We start from the raw sequence: 14,460 nt of genomic DNA on the forward strand, positions 1-14,460 counted from the left end.
AGAGAACTTCATCGACATTTTGCTAGGCAATGTCAAACATTGACAAGTTTTAATTATTGTTATCAAACCTGTCCATTAATCAAACCACATTTTTGGTTTTGAAGCCAAAAATAACTCAGAAATATACAGAGCCATTGCTCTGTATATGTATATGTATATGTAAATGTACAGTATATGGCTCTGTATATCTTGGCTTTTTTCTATTCTTCCCCTTTCTTTTCTCCCTCCCTGAAGGATAAGTCCTTTTTTGAGACATTGTTTTGCTTACTTAACTTCTGACCGGAGCTTTAGACGTGTGGATGCTCTGCACGGCAGCTCAGGTTACAGGCAAAGCACGTGGTACCTACTGCGGCCACCAGGGGCCCCGGAGAGCTTTTTTCCCCCTTTTTATCCATAAAATAATGATTTCTAAATACATTATCAAATATATATTATTTTAAAAACAAATCACTTCATAGTGAAATTTTGTGTTTTTGATATTATAAGAACAGAAATTATTACTAAAAAAAACAAAAAAACAAAATCATCTCCACTGAAGGACCCCCTTAGTTGCCCTGGGACCCTAAGCAGCTGCTTAGTTTGCTTATGCCTTGGGCCGGCCCTGGCTGCAGCACATACCGTATGCAACATTTTAAGATTTCATCTTAGATATTTCCAACCATTTCATCATCTTCAGTGATCATTGTTCAACTCTATATTGTTGTAAGACACTTGTTAACCAGCCTGCACTGATTTCTTAACCGTTATTCCATTGACAAATGGTAGGGAAGATGCAAGCGATTGCAGAGTCAAATCACAAAATGACTGCAAAAGAAACACAATTGTTGCTCTACATTTAATGGTCTGATTAAACAATTCTTCAGAAAATATGTTCAGTAACATGCTGTTTAATACAAAGTAATGATTTGAAAACTGATGACAGTCTGATAATAGGCTTAAAATGCTGGTTTTGGCTGCAGTTGTTCTTCCACAATGGTACATCAGGCATCTGGCTGCCATCTGGGCTCTGCAGTTTTTCTGCAAGAAAAACAGATTTTATGAGAAAAACAAAACAGATTCTTGGCATTAATCTTTTCTCATCTACCTTTAAGAGGAAACTCAGAGATACACATACAATTGCACAGGCACAATTTCATCAAAGAAACGCAAAAAAAAGGTTTCACAGTGAACACTTTCACTGACGGTTAGCTAAGAGTACTTACATGTTTTCATGCTTATATCAATCTAATATTCTGTTGAGCATGTCATGTTTTGATAAAGCCATTGGCTGCTCCATAGGACCGGAAATGACATAGCTTTGTTGTACACTGTATACTTTACAAACAGAAGAAAACATAATCCATGCAAATAAATATTTATATATGATATAAGGATATATGTTTAATGTACACAAAGAGTTAAGTTGAAATATTTAATGGTACCTCAGGTAGTTTAATCTCCACATCAACGCTGTCTGTCCAGGCAGCAACAACTGTTGCAGACACTTCCTGCTCTGGATTTCTCTCATTTCTCTCAGAAAAGCCATAAAGTAATGCCACACCAGGGATGTACCGTTCAATTCTAGAAAAAGCAGATTAAGCAGTAAGAATAAGATACTGAGTTCCCTTATTCAGATGTGAAAAGTCAATATTCCTCAATAAATATTGTCACAATGGAACCACTGAAGTGAAATTTATACCACATGGAATCAGAGTAATTCACCCCCAAAAATGACAACAAATTAAACTAATAATGAAGACGTGAATATCTTCATTATCAGAATCACACAGAAAATGTTGTGCTAGAAATTGTATTTTGAAGAGAAAATAATAAATCATAACAAAAGCACTGCATTGGCAGTGAAATTTAAAGACGGGAACATCATAATGTCAGGTTATTTTCTTAGCATATGGTAGGGACTGGTCTCCATATAGCTGAATGAAGAGGAATGATTAAATGTGCCAGGAATTTCTTGATGAGAATGTGAAGATGGAACATGTGAACAATGATATCAAGTACATAATCAATGAACTCTCAACTCAGAGGAAGAAAATAAAGCTGTGAAAATGGCCTTGTCCTTAACACAACTTAAATTCAGCAAAGATCTGTGGACAAATACGAAGGTCAGAGTGAAGACGGTTCCAGACCCTTCAAGATTTAAAGAACATTTGTTTGGAAAAATGGCCAAAAATCACACTAGAAAAATAAGTGTTAGTAGTTGTTTCCTATATTTCTCAGATGCCACTAAGAAATTCTGCTTCATACAAATTTCCCATAAATATAAAATAAAGCTCCAATACCTACTGCCACATTATTCTAAATAACTTTTTCATTTGTTTTAACTTCTTTGTGTGGACTGCTTGGTTATTTACTTTTATAGTGTGTACTGACATTACTGTACATTACATTATTATCGGGTACTGACATTACATTGTAGTGTAATGTTAGTGTCCCCATTATAAATATATTTACTGAGAAGCACAATTTGTTCAATTCACTATTTTTCCTTCTCTGAGTCATACTGATTATGCATTCATCTGTACACAACATATTCTCTTTCTTTACTGATGCGTTCCTTTAAAAATCACCTTTTGCCAAGCTCAGTCATGTACTCTGAAATCCTTCTCCATTGTACTTTGGCCTTGAGCTCTGGCTTGGAACCATTAATATATGCAGCAGTGGCTTCCATTGACATGTCATAGGTCTGACTTTCATCGCCCCATGTGACGTGTGCCTACAACAAGAAAGTGATAATGATAAAAAAAAAAAAACTGCACAAACCAGGGAGCAGATTTTAAAATGTTGATAAATCAAATGGTAAAAAGGATCTGTTTTTCCTTTTTTCTTACCAACCTTTGCCTCAGCATCCAGACTGGTTTCAACACACATCTTCCAGTTGGTGCTCGCTCCAACTTGGGACACAATTAGTTGGGCATTTTTAATGCTTGCCTCAGGTGAATAGTACATAACTGCGTCATAACCCTCAGGCTTCTGGTTCTCACAAATGGCAAAAGCTTTGAAGTTGAAGATGGCTTCAGTTGTCGAGTTCTGGGCATAAGAAATGAGTACAAAAACATGTAACTGCTGCTTGATAGATGCAGAATATTCATCACTGCAAATAGTAAAATTAAATTAATGCATGCTGTATGTCACCTAGGCTGTCACATGTCATATAAATGCTAATAAAAAAGGTCAACCAGGGTCACTATTTTTTAAGTTATGGAGGAGGCAAAAGAACAGCTCAGATATTTTCCTTCATAAGCTTTCTCAGCTTAAACTATAGAAGCCATACTTCCAGAAGGATTGTGTGGTGTCTGTGAGGAAAGTCTCTGTCTCTTTCAGATGAGTCTGAAGATAGATTAATTTGCTGTGTTTCTTCCTGTAAACACAATTTTAGAACAGTTTGAAAATTTGATGGGATCACCCACCAGAACAGGTGCTGTGATAATAACATTGCACGTGTTGCCAAATACCTTGGAAAGACTCCTCATAGTCCCAAGCAGTTGGCGTGCACTCACTGGATGCTTGCTGGGAAGAACGTCAAGCTCAAAGTGGATTTTCTCAACAGCTTTTGTTGTCTGAGCTAATAAAAGTGCAGAGATTTTATTAGCACAGAGGGTTAAAAAATGGTCTCAAAATAACATGAATATAGTAGCACTAGATTTGTTTTCGTGGAGATGATAGTTTGAATGATAGCTTTGCCAAATTCTTTAAGAAGCTGTTTTAAAAATAAAAGGAAAAGGAAAATATTGTTTTGATTGACATATAGTTTGGTTGCTAAGGTGAGACATGTTCCAAACTAACAGGAAGAGGAATAGGTCGTTTGCTGTTGTGAATATCAGGATTTCTTTCATATTCAATCCAGGAAATGATTTCCAGGGAAGACGCCAAGAACCCATGTTACCACACCCTTTATTTTGTTCTAAGAATGTAGTTGCTGTTGTATTCTTGCAAAAAATGATGATGAAGATGTTCAGAAGTATTCTGTTTCAAGCCCAGGTCAAATCTTAAGTCTTTTGCTCAAGTCAGTATCAAATCTAAAGTCTCTAATGAACGATATAACATTTTTTTCAACAAATTCAAAGTTTTACATTCAGGAAATGTAAGGTCACTTTTTAGTTACTTCATCAAATTTAGTTGTAAAGCTAAATTGAAATAACCACTCCTTACAATTAAGGACAAGAAATACCATTTCTGAATGGGCAACACATTGAACCTTGAAGCAGCAGCAGAAGGCCACACCAGGTTTCTTTCCTGTCAGCTAAGAACATAAGACTGAAATGTCAATTCACAGAGGCTCACCAAAGTTACAGACACTGTTTTAAGTTGATCCACATTCTATGCCCACTTAATCCTTACAGGGTTGTGAGTTGTACCAGAAGCTCCTTCCAGTGCTAAACCGGAGAGAAGCATGGTACAAACAACAGTGCTAACAACTGTACCACTGTGCAGCTTCTTGTTGAACTTATACCACAGAGAAATAAAGCAGTTCTGTGGGCAGATTGGGGTTTATATGTACAGGAAAGATGTGCCCACTAAAATGACCCATAGTGTATATTACTACATAAAATCTTTTGATATAGTTTTACAAAGACATGCTCGTCTTTTGTTCTCAGCAAGACCTATACTTAAAAATACTGTACATGCTAAATTATATAATTGCCAGATGGCTACCACATGACAAAAAGTGGTAAATTGTTTATTAAACAACGACTCAAATCTTAAACTTCTTGATTTCTAACTTCCTGGAGCACCTAGCTTCTCTAAGTCTTGCTTGTGTCTAAACAAGACCAAGTGCAGATTATTTTATTTCAGGTTTCCTCTATAATGTAATTACTTCAATAAAATTGATTGGTAGAACCTCTGCAAACAAGTGTTCTTTATTAATTCTTGTAAAATGTTTCTGTTGATTTAAGTTTCTGCATCATTCCTCCACCCACAGGGAGCAGAGTTGCGTTAATGTGATACAATATTTTATTATAATTGGAACGTGAATAGAGAGATAAAACAGACAAACATAAAATGTGCATCATTTTATCTAACAATTGCTAAACATCCATGATGTTCCCAAAGCCATATTTGTATTTTTAAAAGCACTTACACACAACAAAAATCTTGCATACCTGGAATTATTTTGAATGCCATGTTGCTGTATCCAAGGAAATAGTACAGTGGGTACTCCTCATGGAAATACTGTCGCTTTAACTCGTACTCCATGCAGAAACCCACTCCATAAATGTTGTATTCATAACACATTTTGGAAGAAGGATGCCAGGTGTAGGGTTCTATTACCTGCTAGAGCAAAAAACAAATAAATAAATCCACACAACATGAATCTGTTTATACTGATATGAATGATTATATCAAAAGCAATTAATGTATCTGCTGTGACTCAAGCCCTACGTCATCATTGGGGTCAGCAGAGGGGGACATGATTGGAGTCATTTTGGCTGAATCGGGCTCTTCAATGTTCCTGGACACTGCATACAAATCGGATCTGTTTAAAACAATATAAAAAAGATTTACATCAGAATGGTGATAAAAAATGTTTTGAATAGGCAAATGTTGATTGAATTTCAAGTTTTGCGTCGCAAGACAATTATAATGCAAAATATATCAAATGGAATTTGTAAACCAAGTCATGATTAAGGTTCACAATAGCCCCTGTGTAAAATATTTTTTTTATGTTGCTTGCATTATTAAATTCAATCAATCATTTTATCATCATGCAAAATTACCTAATCGAAAGAAGTTCAATTTCCTTTTTGCTAGGGGGGAAATCAAGCTCAAATTTCCTTTCTGGCACATTTATCTTGGCAGACAACTTCCATGGTACCGCTAAGGGTCTCTTAATCTTTAACTCTGAGCCACTCTGGAAGAGCTTTGTGTTGATCCCATAGAAAACCCAAAAGTCCTTGGTGCAACTGGAAAAAAGAGACATTTAACATAACATAATGGAAGAATAAGTGTCAGTGTCAACAATTATAGCATTGCTTAATGTAAAAACAAAGTATGTATACCTTGACATGTCTGACATTAATGTGACCAAGACTGTAAAATTTATGATCACTAAAGCAGTTAATTAACCTAAAGAAATGTTTCTTTATTAATGACAGTTCATTCAATATTAACTAGCGTTACAAACCTGTGCAATTGAAGGCTATAGCAGAATTCATGCGGAACATACATACATTTTGAGCATTTTTGTTTGTCCATGTGAAAGTGTTTGTTTAGAAACAAATTGGCAACACACCGATACAAGCATACCTCATATGAAGTGCTGCCATGTTTGTTTACTTTAAGTATAATTACCCAGCGTATCCATCCGTTTCCATTGTAATTTCAGAATTCAAGAGCTGTACAATGCTTTCAGTGGGTGAGGGATTAACTGCAACTTTAGCTAGAAAAGAAATAGGCATTGTTTAGATTATTTTAAAATTCTAGTTATTTTTGTCATTCATACATCACATAATGGTTTTATAGTTGTTGTTTTTTTTTTTTTTTCACCATTAATGTTGAATGCAGTGATTGTATTATAATATTTGCTGATCTCCACTGGGAGCCCCAGGGTTGTGGCTTGGAAGTAACGAGCCTCCAAGACCAAAAATGCCCGTGTGTAGTCCCATGAGGTTCCTTTCTGTAAACTCTCAATCATAGCCCTCAAAGGACTTGATTTCCATGCAGCAGGACTGAAGGCCTGAAACAACAAAAAGAATTGCAAGACTTGTCGACTTCACCATCTATTACATTTTTTTCATAAACTACAGTGAGACAAACTATGGGTCAGCTCTGTTTCTTACAGTGATGATATTTCGGAGGGTGTCTTTGCTCATGTCAGCGAAGAACCACTCTTGCCCTGTAATACGTGAATAAACTGAAAGGACTGGTTTATCATTGTCCAGACTCTCCCACTTTTGAAGCTGAAAATGAAAAAGTGTATTGATTACTACACGTAAAAACACGCCCACGCACAAACCTCAAATATGATTTTTGAACTATCTGCTGCCAAAAATTGTAGATTTGTAGATTTAAACAACAAGAAAGCTTGGTCAAAAAATTATATGCAGCCATATATTTGAATATTTATTATTAATTGTGTCAAACTTGAATGGGATTGCAGTGTTTTACCTACCAAAGTAACGACATGCTTAAAATTACAGGAGAATGGATAAATGTGGTAACAACTTAATTAACTAGATAATAATTATGTCTTGTGTGACTGCTGTTATTTTCATTATCTGGGAAGTTCAGAAGAGGTTTTCTGATTGCAGAAGAAAAACCTTCGTAGAAAACCTCCTGACCTTGCCAGGTTCTGGGGAAACAAATCAGCAGTATTCAGGCTAAAACTAAGGTGCTCTGACGCTGTTTGGTACCAGCAACAACCCATGATTCTGATTTTCATTATAACTTCTTATTTCCCTCTTACATTCAAGTTAAATGTTAGAACTTAGAATATATTTGTGCCTCCAGGTTCCTACTCATTTTCACACCTAAATTCAGTTGAATAAGTACTTTAGCTGTTCTTTTACATGTGAATTTTTACAGATATCATGCTGCTTCTGTTACAGTCTGGCAGAGATCTCTACATGAAAAGGAAGTTTTTAGCTTTCAGAATGACATAAAAAAAAAAGTACCATACTGAGATTGATTTGTAAACAATAGTATACATTTACTATGTTGTTCAGCTTCACTATGCTAGCTAATGTGTGTTTTGTGGGGAACTGCCTAATATATCACTCACCACATTGAAAATAGCCATAAGGTCACTCATACTAAAGTCTCCTTTAAATCCAGGAATGCCAGCTCCAATCAGATCCTTTATTCCATCTGCACGGACACCCAACTACGTGACAGGAAAGACAGAGGATTGCTTTTTTCTTTTGAGAGAAATATCCAAACATAATGCATGTGTATGCAGTTATGCTTAATACTTTACCTCCAGTAACTCAATAATTCGACCAATGATGTGGAATTTACCACTTGACACAATCTCTGAGGGAATGATGTTGCTTGCATTTCTTAGCATGAAGAATTCAGATGTTATCCCAGTTAGCCACCTCTCTGGATTGAAAAATTATACATCTTCAGGAAAGGTTTTTGAAATGGCTTTTCAACAAAAGTGTCACTGTCCTTTTCCAACATACCATCGAACCAGTCTGCATGCTTTGCTTTGCTGTAGTAATGACAGAGACGGCCAAATCTGGGTGCAAGGATTTTCACAGCCAAACTGGAGGCAATCGAACTATTGGAAAGAATTTTAAAAATTAACATTTAACATTAAATTTCCAGTTAAACACAAGTTTGATTTCTTGATTAACTCACAGATAGTGATTGTTTGGAGTCCTGGAGCTGGCAAGATCATGCAAGTAAGAGTACACAAAACTTGCAACCTGAAGGTCAGTTTCGTCCTGCAGATGAGCTGTCACGATGGACACAAGAGCCATTGAAGGCTTAGACGCAATAAGAATCTTGAAGGCAAGCATGCGAACCTCAGCTGGAATGTGCTTGTGCAGAAACATGGTCAGGGTGACCTCTAGGACCTGTAAGCAAAATTACTTTTAAAATTAATTACTTAATGACAAAACTACCACAAACTTATTAAAACAGAGAGTTTTTCTTCCATTGTTGTGTTAGAGAAACTTTTAGTTTCATTTCCATTGAGTGGTACATCAGGGGTCGGTACGATTTGACATGCTGTTTTATGGTCCAGAGCATTTCCAGAGGCATATGGACTCTCACTGAGAAGGTGGGGATAAAATAAAACACCTATTGTGGCAACATACTGGTACGATGACAAATGTGACGCACTGGTATCTCTCATGCTTGTTGCAAGTGGTGACGTTTTTCCATTCCCCAATAAATGGACTGTGTGATGTGACTGCAGTAGCTCCACCCTAACTACTGTATATTGTGCCTTTATCTTGTGGAGAACTGATGGAGGCCCTGGTATGATGCGATACAGGTCGGTGGTATGGAAACAGAAGAGAAAGCATACCAAACCACCATGAGCTTAATGGAAACAAGGCATTATGGGTTGGTCAATACAGTTCATAGCTGTCATGAGAAAACTTATTTAGCATGATTTTTGTGTACGATACTCTTTCCATTTTCAGATGATAGATTGAAAAGCATTCCATGAAATACTCAAAGTTTAGAATTTTGTTTCATTACCAAACATAATTTTTGCCGCATTTGATTTGTCCCTTGCGCTGAAGACTTCACTAAAGAAGTGTATTCATAGTAAGATTAGATTACACTTTGATTCCATTTTGTAATTTCCTTTGGCGTGCAGCAAGATTTGTTGTCTAGATTGAAGATTAAAGCATTTTATTCTATGTCACTCAGCTGACTTTCTAGGGCATTTGGATTTCACCAGATAAGTTATGTTATGTTCTTACACTGTGAGGGTCTCTGGTCGTGATGAGTCTCATCGCCTGGACAGCTGCACTCTGCACCCGAAGAGGCAGATCCACAGGAGAGGCAGCCATTCCAGGAAGGAAACGCATGATGGTTTTCATGCTCTTAGGATGCCCTGCATTTCCCAGCGCTTTCAGAGCGATAACCATTTCTTCTTTGTTGCCACTCCTCAGAGCCTCTGTGGCCATTTCCAGCAGGGGCTAGTGCAAATATAACACACATTTGGCTTTCAGATGGTTATCACTTTCAAATTTCAGAAAAAGAAAAGGTACTAATGTTGCTAAGCCTTAGTGAAACTCTCTTCAGTTATCATAGGATAAATATTTGTATCTACTTATGATGTGTATTTCCAAATGAATTTTGATTCCTTATGAATTTTGTACCTGAAGAGGGTTAACTGGACATGGCAAATAATGTACACAGTACTTGTTCACCAAAGAGCCATAGGAAAGTGCCACAGTCTGCCACAGATAGGTGTTAGATTTACTGAATGGCAGCTTGAGGAAAACCTGCAAAATGTAGAAAGAAGGAAATTTTTACATTATCTTTTCCAAAATGTTTACAGTTGATTTTAAGAGTAATAAGTTCTAAGAAAAGTTTAATAGCCTAACTCACTTTAGCCATTCCAACATTGTCAGGTGTGGGATCAAGATGATGAAAAGCAATTAAGATGGTTTGCAAAGCTTCAGAAGGCGTCCAATCATTTGCTTTAAATCTTGTCTCCATGAAATTCAGAACTTTGACATCGGCAATTTCAACGATTGAGTCCAAAAACCAACGCCTGAAAAAGAGAATTATAATAATTTGAACAAGTCAATACTTACAGTAAGGTTTGCCTTAAAATTGAGAATTTTTGCATTAATTCATAAATGGAGAATACTACTGTCCAACTTTATTTTTTTTGTACTGATATGATACTGATATTTTGTTTGGATGAAAAGAAAAGTGCACACTGACTGGAAGCATACTATGATCATAAAAATGACGTAGAACAGAAAGTTTACTTTGAAGCCACTTTGGGCTTCAAAGGAAAGTGGCTGTGATGTGAGTGTGATGTTATAAAATGTCATTGTCCATTAACTATTCACCTATCTTTTCCCTGTTTGACTGTATATCCATAACTGGTTAGCAGAAAAAAACTGATTCAATAGAGAAACCTAAACATCCTCTCCCCAGAGAAAGTGGATTATCCCAAGGTTCTGCCAGCAAGAATTTAAGGACCATCTATTGGTTATTTGGCCCTGAGTGCAACATGCACTATATACACATCCTAATTAGAACCATGAACTATCTCATGTCCCTTTCCTTTGATACAGAGAAACAGGAATTCTACTACAAGCCCCCCTTTGACAGAGCCGATCCTATCTCTAATGCAGAGAGAAACCTCCTCATGGAGGAAGCTAATTTCTAATCCTTATATCCAAGGTCTAATTGTTTTGGTCATGATCCCAGTTTCTAGACCATAGATGAGGGTTAGAATGTGAATTGACTGATAAATTAGGAGAGTTGATATTTAGCTAAACCGTTCTGGATTATTCCAGACAAGTTCTCAAAAGGATAATCCATCTCCTGATCCTCCTTGCCATTACAAATGTACAAGACACCCATACACTTGAACTCTACAGCTCGAGGCTTTGAGGTTCAATAATCTTGATAAATAGAAGGCCATAAAGGCAGACAGATCTTGCTGGGATTAGGAAGACCGGGATGCCCTCCTGAGGCCTAGTGGGAGAATTTGCTAGAGAGCAAGTGATGAATGAGCCATGGCTCCTGAGGTGCAGCCAGATTCAAGATACATGAGGGAAGTTCCTTCTAGGTGGGCTCACCATCCAGGAAAGAAGGATCATGACTGAGTGTCATGTGGGTTTGGTGGCAGGCATGGGCCTAAGCTTGTTGATTGTTGGCATCATACTCTGACTTTGGTGGAATTGTCCATTGCTGTTCTATAAAACATTAATCTTGTGTTTTTACAACATGCTCACCTATACTTGGGATTTTCAGCTAATTGCTTCCACATGTTTTCCAGTTCTTCAAAGGGTGTCACTCGCAGGAGATGGTACAGCTTCATAGAGTCCTCAGTGGTGGCACTATCAATAGTGCCACTATTAGCCTCACTCAAGCGCTTGATCAATTCAATAGCCTGTAAAGGGGCATAAAAGTTATATTTTGTACAGTTAATTAAAAAAAGTTGTAAAATGCAACTTTATTGACTATAAGATTGCATAATACAGAACCAGGCATATCACCTTTGGTACTGGGTTATCTAGGTTCTGCATCATAATTGGAATATTAATGTCCACATCCTCAAATTTGTAGATAATGTTGCCTTTCGTTTCTATTGGTCCATATGTTCTTCCTCTGGCTGTGTTGTTCATGCTAAGCAGCACCAAGTTCTTCCTGCCAGAGTAAATTTTTAATACATAATATTTATATTGCAGATATTTAAAAAAATAATCATTTCTCTGCACCTACGTTGCTTCCATCTTAAAACTGCCACCCTTCACATTGAAAGCACTGAAGTGCTGTCGCTCAAACCCCTGAGCTCTGGTTATGACACCTCCATTTGCTGTTGGCTTGATGGTATAATTATACTTCATGGCTGAAATGACAGATTCTCCTTTCTAGATTGATGGAACAAAGAGACACAAGCAGAGCTGACACAGATCCATTTGACTTACAAGTGCAAAGAAGGCTAAAATGAGAAAAGAATAAAAACCTCTTTGGATAGTCTGTCCCACACAGCAGTTGCCATTCCTCTGTACATTGCTGCCCTTTGCCAGCAGTTTGTCACATCCACAACCTGAGTGACAATCCAATCCTTTGTCTCCTCATTTTCTTCAATAGCATAGTTACTCTGACACTGGCCATGGATTCCAGTCTGCACACAAAATCAAAATCTCTGACATCAATTAGACCATTACCTATCACCAGTGGAATAGAGTTGTTCATTTTAAAATGGTTTACCTCTCTCAGCTCATAGACGGTCTGTGTAGTCTTCACAGTTACCTGGAAAAAACTAAGTATACCTCTAATAATGTTGACAACAGTAGTGGAAACCTTAGGAGATCCAAAGATGGCACCAACGTGTCCGTTGGCATACTCAAACACGAAAGGTTCTGCAAGCTCAGAAGCAAGACGTTTGGTAACTTTTGGGGAGAATTCATAGTCATTTTTGTCTTCAAAGCCATTATACTCAGCAAATGCCATTTCGGAGACCTTTGAACCAAAATCAAACAAAAAAGTCTGTCATGCTTGGATCACATGCATGAGACACTGCAACAAGAAAAGTGCCACTATGATAACATTTATGAGAAATTTGTAGCCTAAAATGTGAAATGGCATCCTGTATTAATACAAGAATAAACCTGAATATCTTTCTACTCCATGTCCACGATCATCACACCATACATATTGCTGATTTAAACATAAAATGGAAAATCAATTTCTAAAATAACTATTGGGTTACTAAAGAGGTATGGAAAATGGGAAGACCAGCAACCTAACAATAGACATGCATCATCCTTAATTAGTCAACTAACTACTACTTTTCAGAGAACATAAATGTCTGAAAAGCTCTCCTAGCACTAGTAGCCTATTACATGCTTTATTATTAACTGCACTGCTCTATCCTTGTATAAGTTGGCTCTGCTATAAGCATCAAAATAAGCAAAATAAATGTAAAAAAGTAGCCAAAGTCCAATGGAAGACAAATTATTTGAACTATTGTGAATTTAATATATTTAACTTAACATATCCATCCATCCATCCATCCATCCATCCATCCATATATTGTATCACCCCACTTATCCAATACAAGACCATTACCTATGGTGTCTTTCTCTCTCACCTGAAGTAGGAATAATTGTTCGCCTATACCGACGATTGAGATCTTGCAGGTAATTCGCACCCCAGACTCTGCCAGGTTTGGCTTCCCAAGTCCAAAATTTACCTCTCCTTCATATTTGTACTCATAGGTATTCTTTTGGTCCAGGGAGTTATCTGGAAGATGTGTTCAACATTAAACTTAACATTCTTACTTGTAAAACACTTTGTGAAATTTTTATAATACAATTTGATACAATAAAAGACTCACCATATCGTAGGTTTTGGCTTGCTGAAAGGTTAAAAATGAAACAAACAAAATTAAAATTTTTGTAAAGAAAACTGTCACATAACGCTGATTTTAGGCTAGCCTGCTGTGTACAATGAAAGAGCCTGAAGAGTGAAATGTTGTAGATCTGTCAAAGTATTTTCAAAAGGATGCAAAAAACACCTTGAATAAATACATATAATAGTAAATATCTAAATGCATATGCCTTAAAGTAAAATCAATATTAAAGATTTCTTTGCTTTAAATGCCCTTCCTTACTTCATCTTCTACAAATGCATATTTTTTAGACATTTGAAATTATCATTTAAATTAGGAAATTCTGAATTTATACTAAGCATAGGAATTACATGAAAAATTAACTATATTTTAGCTTTAACACCAACACATAAATTATCTGACAATCAGGCCACATTGTTTAAATTAGTGAATGAAAACCTACTAGCCAAAGCCACAAGGCAGCAGAGAAGTAGACCCCGCATGGTGAGAGAGTAGTGGCGACTGTTTCACCTGGCCCTTTAAATAAGTGCAGCAGTTTCATTTCACATTCAGCCTTGAGAACAGATCACATGCATGGATAACTGACTTACTCTGGGTAAACATTTGTTTTCTGATGTTAGGTCACATCAGCCTGTGACATTGTCAGAGTGACACGAACAACAGATGAAAGACGGTGTTCACTGAACTTTTTTTTTTTTATAAGGTAACTATTCCAAAGGCAACAAAGAATTAAATAAATTACACATCAGGAGGGAATTAACAGCAGCTAGCACTCAACCCATCACAAGGTTTCCTATGCAAAGCCCTCTCTGCAAAACAGTAAAAATTTTCAAAAGGCAATGGGCAATGCCTTCCTATTTCATAAAGTAAAAATCTTTTGTTAGATTAATGCAGTGACCACATGCTTTACAGAAAATGAAAAAAATACCTTCCACCCACTTTTAGTACATGTCTCA

At 36.7% G+C, this 14,460-nt stretch overlaps 1 protein-coding gene across 1 annotated transcript; it reads right to left on the reverse strand.

Moving 5' to 3' along the window:
* Nucleotides 1-871: 871 nt before the first annotated feature.
* Nucleotides 872-14,025, reverse strand: LOC102229228 (vitellogenin-like). The gene is made up of 28 exons (XM_005800479.2): nucleotides 13,947-14,025; nucleotides 13,490-13,510; nucleotides 13,244-13,395; nucleotides 12,361-12,612; nucleotides 12,113-12,274; nucleotides 11,869-12,017; nucleotides 11,643-11,793; nucleotides 11,379-11,536; nucleotides 10,012-10,177; nucleotides 9,780-9,905; nucleotides 9,378-9,596; nucleotides 8,302-8,519; nucleotides 8,124-8,221; nucleotides 7,916-8,040; nucleotides 7,721-7,822; nucleotides 6,780-6,899; nucleotides 6,487-6,676; nucleotides 6,292-6,379; nucleotides 5,718-5,903; nucleotides 5,383-5,476; nucleotides 5,103-5,271; nucleotides 3,453-3,562; nucleotides 3,272-3,358; nucleotides 2,833-3,027; nucleotides 2,568-2,713; nucleotides 1,422-1,560; nucleotides 1,203-1,314; nucleotides 872-1,017 (listed from the first exon to the last, which is right to left on the reverse strand). The coding sequence occupies exons 1-27, from the start codon at nucleotides 13,984-13,986 to the stop codon at nucleotides 1,225-1,227; spliced, it is 3,753 nt and encodes a 1,250-aa protein (XP_005800536.1). The 5' UTR covers nucleotides 13,987-14,025; the 3' UTR covers nucleotides 872-1,017; nucleotides 1,203-1,224.
* Nucleotides 14,026-14,460: the final 435 nt, after the last annotated feature.

The sequence above is a fragment of the Xiphophorus maculatus genome, chromosome 9 (assembly GCF_002775205.1).
Source record: "Xiphophorus maculatus strain JP 163 A chromosome 9, X_maculatus-5.0-male, whole genome shotgun sequence".
Classification (NCBI taxonomy): domain Eukaryota; kingdom Metazoa; phylum Chordata; class Actinopteri; order Cyprinodontiformes; family Poeciliidae; genus Xiphophorus; species Xiphophorus maculatus.

Coding starts and splice junctions, on each gene's coding strand:
- LOC102229228 (XM_005800479.2), bottom strand. CDS start 13,986: ATGCGGGGTCTACTTCTCTGCTGCCTTGTGGCTTTGGCTA. Junction 13,511..13,946: donor CTGCCTTGTGGCTTTGGCTA/GTAGGTTTTCAT, acceptor TTAACCTTTCAG/CAAGCCAAAACCTACGATAT. Junction 9,906..10,011: donor ACAATGTTGGAATGGCTAAA/GTGAGTTAGGCT, acceptor TACATTTTGCAG/GTTTTCCTCAAGCTGCCATT.